Below are 15,664 nucleotides of genomic sequence, written 5' to 3'. Positions count from 1 at the left end.
CATGTTAGGAAAGTACTGGCTTCTTTTTTCACTGGTAAGCTGTGAGAAAGTCTAACCCGGGGAATACTCAAACCAGTCAAAACGAATACTGTGCATACAATTGGTACACAGTGTCTCAATGAGAGCATGAGAGCATCAGTGTGTGTGGCATTATGTCTCGACATGGCACTTCTGTGAAAGTGTGGAATTAAGGTGGAGAAGAGGGAGAAGCGAAGTGCTGGTGATTCTGGGAAAGCAGGTGTGGTATGTGGTATAGAGCCAGCTTCAACTGGAAGTGCTAAACGGCCTTTACAAATTAGACAAGAGACACACACGCATACACACTTGCATACACACTCAGACACAAAACACACATTATGCATGAGTGCATGTAGTGGATGTGCTGTAGTGGAAGGCGTTAAACAAACGCAGTGTCTGAGACAGCGCCTCTCTGTTTGCTTTACCATCACTCTCTGTTTGCGAAGCGACAGCATGGATTCATTTGTTTACTTCGGTTTTTCAGCCTCAGGATTGAATCAGTAATAAGCAAAATATTAAAATTGAAGTCTGGAGTCGTTATTTGGTGCATTATCCTAAGTGTGTGGGCAGCAGCTGGATGGATGGACATGGATGAATGCAGCCAATCATCGGTGGCCTGTATGTATATGATATACGCTGTTATCAGGTATATCAAGAAAAATAAAGTACATTTAATTGTCCAAAAAGGTGTAAAGATCTATAGAGTGTAAAATAACTGATTGAAATAATAATAAAAATAATAATTATTAAAAAAAGATTAATAATGATAATAAATAAACAAATAAAAGCAATAAATACATTTAAGATGTGTGCAGAATTATGCACAGGCATGTATATGATTATACAATAATAAACATATAAATATATATAAACATAAAAAATAAATAAAAGAAATTTCATATAAATCTAAAATGATGCAGAAATCTGTAGATGACTATAAAATGACTGGTAGAAATTCTAATAATAAATAAATAAATAAATGATGTGTGCAAAATGATGCACCGGCATGTATATAATTATAAAAATAATACTTAAAAAATAAATAAATAAAAATAAATAATTGTAAAAAATAAATGTAAATGTAAAAAATTTAAATAAATATTTTTAAAAATTCTAAAATAACATAAAAGTAATGTCAGATGTATCCAAAATGATGCACAGTAAAATAAATAAACAAATAAATAAATAAACATAAAATAAAAAAGACCTTTGTCCTGTTCCACCCAATCACACACACACACACACACACACACACACTGACAGTTCTACTGCGTCACCGCTCTGACTGGAACAAAACGCCAGAAGCAATATCTGCTCTCTCTCTCTCTCTCTCTCTCTCTCTCTCTCTCTCTCTCCCCCCCCCCCCCCTCTCTCTCTCTCTGTCTGTCTATCTACTTACTCTCACATCCCCACTGTTAAATCTAACATATTTTTACAGCATTTAAAAACACCAGCTGCCCTTCATTCACTCATGGATTTTGTATTGACAGGGATTGTGTGTGGGTATGAATGAAGTAGGCCTTCATTCATCTGAAGAATCACACTACAAACTGATCTGAGGTGCTAGAAACAATTACAGGATGAGCTTTATTTCGGCTTAAACACAGCAGACACACACACACATTGCCACCATCACACAAAATCCTTTCATCTGCAGCATGGCAGCTTTAGAGGAGAAGAAAACACATTCTTAACTTTTAATGGATCTCAGTGTAAAAACTGTATACTCTATGTTACTTAGTCATTTTGGAGCATTTCTATTGGTCCATTCCTCATGAACGTTTCACTCAATGTAAAGAACAACTGCCAGAATTACATGTTAGCAAAAAGTGAAACAGTGGAGATGATGACATACAATGACGGCATATGTACATACGTACACAGACATAACCACTAGCAGCTGTCGTATGGCAGCACAGATGTTACAGTAAGTGGTGTAATGTCAGTCAGTCTCTCTCCGTGGTACTGAAGTCTGCTGTCTGTCCTGCTCTGCTCTACACTCTCCTAGACGTTTGCCTGTAAATCCCTGTTTAATTTAAGCCGGGAAACTAACACATTCAACTGACTCTCACTACATGTTCACCCTTAATGCTTGTAACTACACACACTACTAGGAAAAATTATCATTTTTACTATTAATAATATTTACTGTGACCTTCTACATTAGTACACAGATCAGGCTGCAGAACTGTATGAGTAATGAAACTGGAGATGCTGGTAATACGATGTGTTAAGACCTGCCAACCCCCCCCCCCCCATGTGCATGTCACAAAGTGTGCATTTAAGTGTGCAGAAAAGAGCATATTCACAGATGGGGCAGTGAGCAGTGCTGGGATGGCTGGAGTTGCTGCTCGTGAAGAATTTTGGCCTGGGGCATCCGAGAGACTTCCCATCGTCCTTGCTTCTGACAGCTTGTGTGCCCGAGGCAGAAATGTTAATAAACCTGGCAGTGAATGAAACCGTGCAGAACACTGGATAGAGAGCAACGCTCCTATGGGATGATGAGAGGTTCGCTGGCCAGCTCATGGCTTGGACTGTATCTGGAATGTGCCTTTGTTTAGACCCAGCTAGCAGCAAAACAAGTGCACTTATAAGGGAAATGCATTCACAAGTTCTTAAATACCGGTACCGGAAGTCCATTAGTTATCGGTTAGGTGTGTTGTGGTATCACTCTGGACACTCTATGGACAGAAAGCTGCTAAAAAATGTAAGAACCTTTTGCTATGTACCGATGATAGAAATACATTGGTAATGCTCAATCAATCACATAGGGTACCACAGCAACCATTTGGCAAGACCATAGCAACTGCCTAGTAACCACCCAGCAACAACCCAGCCACCATTAAACCACACCATAGCAACTACCTAGTAACCACTTAGCAATATCAAAGCAACCACCTGTGATACTACAGCAGCCACACCTAGCAACCATATTTATCACCTAGCAACACAAGAACAGACACCTGGACTATCAAACTATCGCAAAGACCTAGCAAAACCATAGCTGACATTTAGGAACGCCATAAAAACCCATAGCAAGCACCTGTGATACCATAGAAACCGTCTAGCAACCACCTTGTAACACTAGAGCAGCCACCAGGGATGATATCACAAAGACCTAGAAACACCATAGCTGCCATTTAGGAACACGATAAAAAGCCCATAGCAACGACCTGTGATACCATAGCAACCGTCTAGCAACCACCTTGTAACACTAGAGCAGCCACCTGGGAAACTATCGCAAAGACCTAGAAAACCATAGCTGCCATTTAGGAACACCATAAAAACCCATAGCAAGCACCTGTGATACCATAGCAACCGTCTACGAACCACCTTGTAACACCAGAGCAGCCACCTGAGATGCTATCACCAAGACCTAGAAACACCATAGCTGCCATTTAGGAACACCATAAAAAGCCCATAGCAACCACCTGTGATACCATAGCAACTGTCTACCAACCACCTTGTAACACTAGAGCAGCCACCTGAGATGCCATCACAAAGACCTAGCAACACCATAGCTACCATTTAGGAACACCATAAAAAGCCCATAGCAACCACCTGTGATACCATAGCAACTGTCTACCAACCACCTTGTAACACTAGAGCAGCCACCTGAGATGCCATCACAAAGACCTAGCAACACCATAGCTACCATTTAGGAACACCATAAAAACCCATAGCAACCACCTGTGATCCAATAGCAGCTGTCCAGCAACATCCTAGCAACTCCATCCAATAATACCTTTAGGATGAGTTGGGGTGGTGTTGCTGATGCAGAACTAATCATCCAAGATTAGAACCTGACCTCACCAATGCTGCTATGGCTGAATGCAATCCAATCCTCACAGCAATGTTCCAACATTTAGTGTAAAACCTTCCCAGACGAGTAGAGGCAGCAAAGGGAGATACACTCTATTAATAGCCTGGATTACAGAAGCTTGCGTTTCCATTGTTCTGCATTACAGAAGCTGTTCATGTGCGTCGGTTGTGGAGTGCAGTGGGTGCCTGAGAGCGAATGCCGCAGGGAGAAGGGTAAAATCATCCATGTGGGCACACTTCTGAATGTGTAAGCATATTTTACATCAAAAGCCAACACCTAATTTGTTGCCACGGAAACAAAAAAGTGTAAAAATAAGAATAATCATTAGTCAAAAGCTAATTGAAAGCTAATTTGCTTTGACTACTATTTCGGATGTTGGGGTGTTTATTGCCATGTCTGATTGGTGTTGCGTGATTGGAGAGTGATTAGCCAACTTAAAATCCGGCCTTTTGGTTGAGTTAGACAGTTTGCGGTTGGGTACAACTCTAGTTGTCTAAGCGCGTCTGCGTCACAGAGTCACCCCCCTGCTCGGAATAACAGGAAACAGATGGAGAAAGTGGGCTTTGAGCTCACACTGCCTTCGCTAAACCATCTGCCTCCTACATTATGCGTCCAAGATCCAATCTCTGTGGAACAGATAGCACTGATCCCTGCATCATTCTCTCCCTCTCTCGCCCTCTCTCTCCCTGTCTCTCATGCCGAGCCCCAGTTGGACTTGGAGCCCCAGAGCGCAGCTGTGAGGCAGAGAGCCCTCAGCAAGCTCCAGGAATATTGACAGGCGCTCACAATAAGAGCTTATTCACGCTGGAACTGAATTAATCAAAGCCTTTGTGTCCATGTGCCTTCCACCACCCCACCCTTAAAGTGGCCCCATCCCTCGAGTACAGAAATCAAAGTGAAGGAAGAAAAGCAAAGCTGTTGGTGTTAATGGGATTTTTTGCTGTTTGATGGACCCCCCAGCTTGTTTGTGGCAATTAGTATCGACCGTCCACCTTATTAAGTTATTCTTAATGAAATTAGAGACAGTTAACAACAGGACAACCGGGCCAGGGCTGTAAATTCTCTCTCTCTCTCTCTCTGCTTTGCTCTTTTTCAAGGTCTGTAACGGTTTACTCTTAAAATACTAAAGGTGCTTCAGCTGGTGCTTTGAGTGATGCCATAGAAGAAGCACATTTACAATCATAGGCCTCATTCACCAACTGGTCTGAAGAAGAGATTTCCTCATAAAACCCATTCAAGCAGTTTTTACGCAGACTCTGACTTTCACCAATTTGAGATAAAAAAAAAAAAATCTGAATCTGATGTTGACTTTTCCACAAAAGATTGTTTTAAAAATCTTGCAATGAAAAGAAGAAAAAAGAAAATTCAGTATTACTTCACTGGGATTGATCCATTATAGAGGCCTCATTGATGCTCACTTGACATTCAACTCAGGTTCAACTGAATGTGTATTTAAGTGCAACTGAATGTAAATGGTTGTCTGTTGAATGCAACCCTAACCCTAACCCTTAAATCAACCCTAAATCCTAACCCCAACCTTCACGTTACCCTTGGATCAACTCTAAAACCTAATCCTAACCCTAACCTTAACCCTACCCTTGTATCAACCCTAACCCTAACATGGAACCAACCCTAAATCCTAACCCCAACCTTAACCTTACCCTTAAATCAACCCTAAATCCTAACCCTAAACCTAACCTTGAATCAACCCTAAATCCTAACCCTAACCTTAACCTTACCCTTAAATCAACCCTAAATCCTAACCCTTACCTTAACCTTACCCTAAAATCAATTCTAAATCCTAACCCTAACCTTAACCTTACCCTTGACGGGACCCTAAATCCTAAACCTAACCTTACCCATGAACCAACTCTAAATCCTAATCCTAACTTTAACCTTACCCCTAAATCAACCCTAAATCCTAAACCTAACCTTACCCTAAAATCAACCTTAAACCCTAACCCTAACCTAAACCCAAGCCTGTCTGATCATCAATATCTGAACCCCACCTTCACACCTCCTCTAAAGCAGGCTGTAAATGTGTCTCCCGAGCTTATTGGCTTTAGCTCCTGGTCTGTATGAGCGTGTGGCAGACAGGGCAGGAACACTGACTCTCATTAAGCCCCTGAAGGGTGTCATTATGACTCCTTTGCTGCATATTCAAGTGTTCAGCTCTTCTCCAGTCTTTACATGTCATTCAGTTTAGCTGTGTGGAGCTCACTGTATAAAAGCCAGTCTCACATTCTGAGACCATCTATTGTAACCTCATTGTTCCTCTGTGACAGCGTAACTAACACTGAGAGAGGGGTGATCAGTAATTGCTTGGCAGCTGCTCAGCTATGTGAAAAGATATGTGAAAAGGCTCAGATGGGGGACCCTTTTGAGGACTCCTGGTTTTATATGCGGAACATATAGTGTTTAGCTTCTTTAGTAATGCTGTGGATGATGCACTGTACCCTCAAACATGCTCACCATACTGGCTGCTGGAACTACATTTTATGTAAATATAGATTTATATGCATGTGTGTGTGCGTGTGTGTGCGTCTGTGTGTGTGTATACTGTCTGAGTGGCCCAGGGAATACTTTCGACTAGATATTGGAGCTTGACTAAGATGTTGGATGATCACCACCCTACTTCATCCCCAACTCCCCAAACCCATCCCAAAAGTATTGGATGGGGCACCATCCATCACTCCAGAGAACACAGTTCCACTGCTCCACAGCTTAAGCCTGGGGGCCTTGTGCCTCTCTAGCCCACTTCTGGTGCCAACAGGATAATGGTTATCAGCTCCATCTGTGTCAGCAAAGTAGGTGGAGGTGTCCACAAACATTTGGACATATAGTGTGTGTGTATATATATATATATATATATATATATATATACAGAATATTGTATATATACTGCTGATTTAACAACCAATCAGGATACCCCTACTTACAACATACTCATAATACCACTGTGCAGTGAGGGTTTCCCCTCCTTTACAATGCATTAAACTCAGCAGCAGAGCAAATCTAAGCATGATAAATGACCCCTGCCGCTGGTAGAGTCCAGCCTTGGGAACACTGCAGACCAACAAATACTCCGCTAATAACTGCTGATAAAATGCTGCAGTGAGGAAGCAGCTCGGCAGCAGCGCAAACAAGCCATAGAATAAACCACCACTTAGCTGATGAATAATGCATTGTTGAGAAAGAGCTGTGAGGAAGAGGATTTTATGAGGAGACATGCAAGTTCTCAATGGACCCACATCTGTCTTTATAGGCCTGTGCTTATGCCTATAAAGGAATGCTAGCAGATTTGTCTTCCTGCCTGCTCCTTCTCTTTTCTGCTTATAGTAATCCTCCTGAGAAACACCCTCAGCACCCTCCTGCTTCAGAACCTGCATAAAGTGCACTCTCTGTGCAGTGCATACATATGGCTCTCTCAGAAATGTATGAAATATTCATTTCTAATAGCCATGGCAGGGCGATGTGCGCAGTATGTGACTAACCGTATGTTGCCTGCAACCTTGTCAGCAATTCTTTTAACCTCTGGGACGCTCACTCAGGTGTTCTGCTTTTCGCCCTACATCGATTTCTGACCTTCATGGGGAACTGCATAACCCCCCCCCTTTTTTTTCTTCCAGTAAGTTCTCCATTGTTTGTCTTGGTGGAGAGTTGTGGTCTATAGGTCTATAGGTACAGCACTTATCCCAGTCATCTTTAGCGCATAATGACCTCACCGCAGTGAAGGATTGCTCCACAGGGGACTATTATCACTGCTGCTCTATATGGCTGATGATCTGGTCTCTGGCATCATGTATTCATGTGCTGAGACCCAACCTTTACCATTGAAAGTGAATGACTGGATGAGGGATTTGTGTTCTCTTAAAGATACAGCATTTCTGCATCTTCTTCTGTACTACCAGGCGTAGTACACGGGTTAGCCTGGTACGTTTACAGTTGTTTTTATCGATCTCATTTTTATTCTTTTGCAATTTGGTCTTGCAGCACTAGGATTTTATGGTCATTTTTTTCTGTAATTGTTGCAGATTAAAACGCTTGATTTTGCAATGCTTAGTAATTTAAAGCAAAGTTATGTAGAATTTGAATCTTAAATTAGCAGCCTTAAAATCATGTTGATGCTCCCCAGCGTTGTATTTAGAGCAGTGGTGTAAAAGTAAATTATACTATGCGACTGTAGGGGGCGCCCAGGAGCAAAACATACCACTGCTCACATAATGCTGCTTTAAAATACAATTTTTAAATGTAGAAATGGGGCTTTTTTAGTTAGCAAGCATAAACATTGGTACATTTTCATTGGTCAAAAAATATATTTTGGGTATATATGTTTCTACTCCAACAACCAAAAATCACTCCATCTCTTCCGTGATCTAAAGTTTGTTTCTCTTGATATTGATATTTTCTATCAGGACAGGACAGATAGGACAGGACAGGCAGGACTGGACGCAGACCCACAGTGTGCAGTGTGGTTTCTCTGGCTTGCTCCGCATGCCTGTTTATAGTTGCTGTGGTCTTCCAATCAGGGCAGGACACTTTAATCATGACATGCCGGATCTGGACGGCGTGAAAACCTGTGTCAGGAGAATTGGAACACTATTTCTATTGATCCGAGCAAGGAGGTGAAATATTATCTCAGTTACCTTCAAGTGCATAATGCTGCTCTGCAGGTGAGGAGAGTGGAGGCTGCCTTTCTTGCGAAAAAGTTCCTGCTATTTTCATACTGATGTATATGCACATATGCACATTAGCGCCTGCATTATTCACCTAGTTTCCTGAGGCTGAGGATTAAAATCTATTACCAAACTCTAACCAGACAGGCCTATTCAGCTTCAAACTGCCACTATGCGACGTTCTGAAGCGTCTGCTGCAGTAAATCAGTCCTGGGGTTTCAGCTGATGCTATAATTCCCATTACATTGTTTACATAATTCCATTTTGCAGTGAGCTGTCAGCCTTCCTGACATCCTTCTCTGACCCTCACTGTATCTGTATCTGCAGGCGTTTGGCCAGGCCTACTCTAACCAGCGTAAAGTGGCAGAGGACGGCGAGACGAATGAGGAGACGCTGCTGCAGGAGTCTGCCTCCAAAGAAGCGTACTACGTAAGCCGTCAACTGGAGCTGCAGACGGAGCTCAAGCTGAGCCGCTCGGTGGCCTCCAACTCACAGGCTGAAAATGAACGCCTCAACTTACTGCTCCAAGAGCTGAGAGAGGTCAGTCCCACACCCACAATCAGAATCAGAGATATACATGAAAATCGTTTTGGAAATACACACATATTTCACAACAGGACTAATCAGACTAAGCCAGCAAGACTGCTAATCCTATTAAACCGAACTGGCTTCACTTAAATCGGCTGCCGAAGGAATTATGGCACAGCTCTCTGTGTCCTGCTGGGTTTTTGTTGCTATAAAAAAGGTCTATAATGTTTTCATTGTTTTTGGACAGGAAGTGGTTTGTTTGGACTGGGAGCATAGAAGCCCAGTTGAATAGATTAGAGCTAATTATTACTGCATTTAATCAGGGTAACAATAAATGGTGACCAGTATGCTTATTTAAAGTGGTCGTTTCTGGCACACATGAGCAGAATCTACAGAATTGCAGCTTTGTTAGATCAAGCTCTGTGCATATCACAACCACGGCTCTCAGAAATCATGCTAATCTAAAGTGTTAATCTTAAGAGGATAATTGTGTCTTAAGAGGATCATTTTATGTAGCAAAACAGTCATCATTCATTTTTACTGACTGTATGTGACTATCTGTGCACATACTTTTGGGTGTTTCCACTGCCTGTAAAAAATAAATCAATAAAATGAATAAGAATAATGATAAAAAAGACAACCCTGTCAGCTCTTTATGGGCAGCCCAGGTCTGAAATCTTGAGTGATTTAACACACTAGTCAGATTAGAATAGAGAAATGTGAACTCAAGGTGAAGTAAATGTGAAGTAAAAACATGAGAATGAACTCAGAAGTAAAGTCTAAGAACGAGCCGTGGCTCATTATCATTTATTTCACATATGTTTACACTGCTGTGGCTACACAATATTTAATCTGTATATTGTTGCATACTGCTATTCTGTGAACCGGCTGCTCTGGACAGGGCTGTTCAGACAGTGGTGCTTGATTCTTGTGGAATTTTGACCAAAGCATGACACAGACATTTTATTAAGACTGCAGGAGAAGGCGTATAATGTGCCGTCTTCCTTTCCTGGGTCGGTCCTCGTGTGTGCCAGTTTTGCTGTAGCGCTTGATGGTTTTTGTCCACTTGGGGACACATTTAAAGTTTTTGCAATTTTCCGGACTGACTGACTTAAAGTAATGATGGCCACTTGTTTTTCTTTAGTTAGCTGATTGGTTCTTGCCATAATATGAATTTTAACAGTTGTCCAATAGGGCTGTCGGCTGTGTAGTAACCTGACTTCTGCACAAACAACTGATGGTCCCAAACCCATTGATAAAGCAAGAAATTCCACTAATTAACCCTGATAAGGCACACCTGAAAACCATTTCAGGTGACTACCTCTTGAAGCTCATTGAGAGAATGCCAAGAGTGTGCAAAGCAGTAGTCAGAGCAGTTTTCAGTTATTTCACCTTTTTTTGTTAAGCACATAACTCCACATGTGTTCATTCATAGTTTTGATGCCTTCAGTGAGAATCTACAATCTAAATAGTCATTAAAATACAGAAAACACATTCAATGATAATGTGTGTCCAAACTTTTGGCCTGTACTGTACATCAAATTTTTATTTATTTCCAGGTACTTAGTCCTTTCTATCTTTGCGAAAGTAAACAGTGCACACATGCACTGTTGCTTTTTTACACATTTGTTCTAAAGATTTTTACAGATCTTCTTGTATTATTTAAAATGTTTATTTTTGGACCCATGAGCCAAGCTGAACTGTGGCCGAGAAGCCGAGCGCTGAACTGGACAGTGCAAAGGGTGCACTGTTACACCCCTACTCGTAACATTACATAACACAGGTACAGTGCAAACATTACTCATCATATACCTTTGGCGTGAACCTTTGGGTCAGGAAGTCAGGGATTCACCAGGGTCATCCAGAGTGCATCTGTGTATGTGTGAGGAATTGTGGGTGTGTGTGTGTGTGTGTGTGTGTGCGCATGTCAGCAGTCATCAGAGGCAGAGGGTGGTGTTGGGGTCAGAGACTGTCGCCATGGTCCATTGTAGAGGGCAAATCCATTGCTAAGCTGGAGAATAAGAGGAATGGCCTGAGGTCGGCATAAAGACACTGCATACACACGTACGCACGCAGGCACACACATACACACATACACACACACTCTAGGCCTGTTAACACCAAAGGCACATAACTCAGATAACTCAGATAGCTCTAAGAGTTCAGTGTAAGTAAAGTACATGCATGTATTCAGATTCTCATTGAGAATACCTTTATTCTGACTGTATTTCCAGTATTTCGAACAGCAGTGTTCTTAGTGCATCTTATCAGACACACCTTGTCCACAGCAGTTTTCTTTTCTTTGGCTAAAAGAGCCACTGATCCCAGGTAGATAATAATTGAATCTGAAGCAGAAAATAAAGTCGCTCTCCGCGGTTTGTTTACCGCTGCTGATGAAACTGATAATAGTTGTATTGTGAGCATTTTATGCTTTCTTAGCAATTTCTCATTAAAATATCTAGAACTCTGATAACTCAGATATTTATAACTCCGAGCTACTGTGACCCCAGATGTACTCAGGCTAGGTGTAATCACCAACTCCCTGTCTGTGGTTTATTCATCAGGACATTGTGTACATTAAGCAGTGAGTTCTGATTGTAATTCATATTTATTTATGTTTCCTTCCCCTTTTTATGGAAAATAGAAAATTAATGATATAAAGATAAAAATAAATGAGTTAATTTAAGAATTATTCATTTTGACACCCAAATGTGCACTGAGAAGTGGATGTGATTGGTGGTACCAAAGTGACATGTAAGCTTAGCTGAGCTTTATGAATCTGACCTATTGTCTTTGAACCTTTTGGCTAATTGAACCTTTTCGGAAAGAGTGGGCTGTCCAACAAGGTGCTCGGTGTAAATACAAAGACCAGGAGGTTTGTCTTCAAAGACTAACCAATAAAATAGCTGTAGCACACACATCTTAATTCTGCCTACCAATCAGAACAAAGAACGTTACAGAGTCAACCAATAGGCAGTCTATATATCCAAACTGTACGGCTGTGAGCTCTTAATTGAATCTGACAAATGTTTACAATGTTACAATCTAAAGAGGCTTGTTTATTATAAAAAATCTTTTAGGTGAAATACTACAGAAAAAGGAGAAAAAGTCCCTATGCACTGTATACTTGGGGTCACACATGGGTCCCAGCCCATTCCCTTCATTCCCCCCTATTCTAATCCTCCACTATACTGCAACCTCTTCACTGGGGTAATCAGCTAGCTACTTCCCTCCATTCCCTACTTTACACTTTAATGTTCCTGTGAGCAGAACACAGCAACCTCTACGGTCTAATACTGGCTCGATAAGAATCCAGAAGCACAGTATAGCACTATATTCATGATCCATTGTCTGAACCGCACCGTTATTCCACCATTAGTAAATAAATAAATTAGCCTGTTATTTTATACAGTCAGCTCTAATATGGTGATTTTTTTATCTCTACTGCTGCTGCTTCTCTGTGCGCTGGCTTTCCAGTAGTATGTAGTAGTATGTGTTTTTTTACAGTATAGTAGGGCTGTGTCAGTGGCTCTGCAGCAGGGGTTTCCTGGCTCGGTTCTTTCCTGGGTAATGTCCAGCATCATGTACTGCTGCACTGCTCCTGACCCCAGAGTGCGTGGAGCCCCTGATTACTGGCTCTACAATAGTGCCATGCTGAGTGATAATTGATCAGTAATCCTTTGGACTTCATGTCCAGCTCATCTGTACTGGCTGCTGTGGCAGTGCTGTGAATGTGCATTGAGACAACACATCCTCCAGCAGAGCTGCAGCATTGTGTACAGTAATCAATAACACTGCTCGCTTTTCAAGGTCGTCTGTAGGCCAGAGTGAAGCAGCATCTTAGCCTGATCTGCGTCGGATTAGTTATAGATATTAGACGTTCTGGACTGAAGAGGCAAAATCTTAGCCAGCTTTAAGAGATGCCCTTAGATGGATGGAGCGATTGAGTAACTGATTACAGAGCGGTTTTTGAGTTATCTCAACTGAGGTGAGTCAAAAGTTCCCCTAACTCACATTTTTTACATCTGCATCTCAGTTTGGTTGACAGGACATGTTGAGTCAGGCCTCAGCTGACCTGCAGCTGAAATGTATCTAATATAGTGTAAGATGGTTAGTCTGTGGCTCCTCCCCTCAGTTTGTTTACCGTTTATTCCCGTCTGCAGATTAGAACGTCCTCCTATCACTTGAAGACCCCAGACTGAGAGACTTTTGACAATGGAGCACTGAGGCTGTGCTGGAATTTGAACTTATGATCCCCTCACACTTGATGAGCAGCAGTTAGACCGTAGGGCCACTCGAGAGCTGTAAAATCACTCTACATACGAGCTCACTGGACACTATATGGACAAATATATTGGAACATCTGCTCATTTATTGTTTCTTCCAAAATCAAGAGTATTAAAAAACAGTTTATCCTGCTTTTGTTGGAGTACCGTCTCTACTGTCCAGATAGGAAACCTTTCTGCTAGAATTTGGGGCATTGCTGTGAGGATATGATTGTATTCTGCAACAAGAGCGTTAGTAAGGTCAGGATGTTTTAGAATCATCACTCCACCTTATCGTCTCCAGCTCCCCAACTCATCCCAGAAGTATTGGATGGAGCACCAATCATCAATCCAGAGAACACAGTTCCACTGTTCCACAGCTCAATGCTGGAGGACCCCTTTAGCATAGTCCTACTCTATTGGCAGTACTTCTCTACAGGGACTAGACAAGCTGTGTGTGTGCATTTGCACATCTGTGTCAGCTGTGGGTGCAACTTTAGGTAGCCAAATGCATTCATGAGGAGGGATGTCCACAAATAAACATTTGGACATATAATGTATGCCCATGGCTTTATAGCTCTAGGGTGGCGCAACTGTCTAACTGCAAGCTAGTAAAGAGACAGGAGATCTCAAGTTTAGGCACCACAGCTCTCCACGGTCAGGAGGAAATAGGAAGAGCGCCCCCATGTGATTATGGGGGGGTTCAAACTTGCAGATCGCAAAGCTTCCAAGCTGAGATGAGACGTGTGAACAGAATGTTAAGCAGTGAGGAGGCTTTGTCAGTCCCAGCCATCTCTCTGTCTCTACAGGACCTGGCCAGTATCCCAGTATCTTCTGCTCCACACACAGGCGAGGGTCTGGGTCAGCACTTCTGGATGTGTGTATGTGTTAGTGTGCTTGTGTGGGTGTGTGTGTTGGGACCTTCGGTCAGCACTGGGCTCTCACCCTGTGTGTTTGGTCAGCAGTGTTTTGAAATGCGTGAATGGCTTCACAGAGGATAGGGAGAGTCTTTGAGTCAGTTTTGTTAATTTAATAAATTTTTTAATTTTAAAGATTATTAAATACAAAAATGAAGGCAATTTTTCACAGAATGAAAAACATGTGACGAGTTTATATTATTTTTTTGTATTTATTTATTTACACATTAAACAACATTTCAGTTTAGACATCCGTGTAAGAGTGTGCCAGAGTTAGCCGATAAGCTAATTTTCACCTGCAGTCCCTGGTCATGTTTAAAGAACAAATGCTTTATCATCTTAAGGATGTCCTTCACACTGCTGCTCGCTTCATTATTTGCATTGTACAGGTGCGTTAAAATCAGACTGACCAATCAGAGCTCCGTTTTATGGTTGCAGATCAAACAAATGAGCATCAAGACGACAGCAGAAAAGCCCATCGTGTTCGTAGTGAAACACAAAAAAAATGACGAGCAGCAGCCCACTATCAATGCACAGGTTCGAGAAAATATATGGCAGAGCAGACAGTGTTACACAATGTTAGGCAGGTGTTTATGGCTGATCAGTGGTTGAATTCTAGCCTACCCTTTTGTTCTTTATGAACTCTACTGTGGTCTCCATTGTCCTGCCTAATCACTGATTCTGGGCCTTACTCCCTCTTCAATAAACCAACAGTCCTGCTCCCTCATGGCAGTAGTTGGGAGACTCTTTTGATAAGTATGCATTATTATTAGAGCAGATGCTGTTATTCCTTACAAGTCTTTCTTCACTGCCCCAGTTGCAAGTTAATGTGCACTGCTGCACACGTGCAATAAATACTACTCATCTGTAATAGATTCGGGCAGCAGTCTGAGTCCCCTCAGTGCCACTACTGTCAGACTGTGATAAACATGACCTGGTGTGAATAAATATGAACCCACCTGTTTTTCTCCAGTTTCTCTCACTTACCCCCTCTGATTGTTCTTTTCCGGCCTCCTCCCTTTTCTCTGCTGCAGAGTAATGAAATGCTGGAGCTGCAGAAGAGCAGGATGAGAGAGGAGATAAAGGAGTACAAGTTCAGAGAGGCCAGGCTGCTGCAGGACTACACCGAGCTGGAGGAGGAGAACATCACTCTGCAGAAGCTGGTCTCCACACTCAAGCAGAATCAGGTAAACACAGAAACACACACACACACACACATTTACACAAGCAACAATACAATATGTGTCCAAATGTGTGTGGACACCCCTACTAATGAATGCATTCAGCTACTTGAAGTTCCACCCATTTCTGACACAGATGTGCAAATACACATATACACACACACTGTAGAGAAGTATTGCCAATAGAATAGGACTCTCTAGAGCAGATCAATATAAATCTATTGGCACCATGCCTAATGCTAGAGGGGCATAAAGC

At 42.0% G+C, this 15,664-nt stretch overlaps 1 protein-coding gene across 3 annotated transcripts in view; it reads left to right on the top strand.

Moving 5' to 3' along the window:
• Positions 1 to 15,664, top strand: part of bicd1a (bicaudal D homolog 1a) — a 45,881-nt gene that overhangs the window by 13,868 nt on the left and 16,349 nt on the right. For all 3 annotated transcript variants that reach the window (XM_072694840.1, XM_072694839.1, XM_072694838.1), the window contains exons 2-3: positions 8,845 to 9,057; positions 15,262 to 15,414. In XM_072694840.1, coding sequence (XP_072550941.1) covers positions 8,845 to 9,057; positions 15,262 to 15,414 — 366 coding nt within the window. The remainder of the gene's footprint in view (positions 1 to 8,844; positions 9,058 to 15,261; positions 15,415 to 15,664) is intronic.

This window comes from Salminus brasiliensis, chromosome 13, assembly GCF_030463535.1.
Source record: "Salminus brasiliensis chromosome 13, fSalBra1.hap2, whole genome shotgun sequence".
NCBI classification, from domain to species: Eukaryota; Metazoa; Chordata; class Actinopteri; order Characiformes; family Bryconidae; genus Salminus; species Salminus brasiliensis.
The sequence above is the reverse complement of the archived record's forward strand: the minus strand, read 5'-3'. Positions and strand labels throughout refer to the sequence as shown.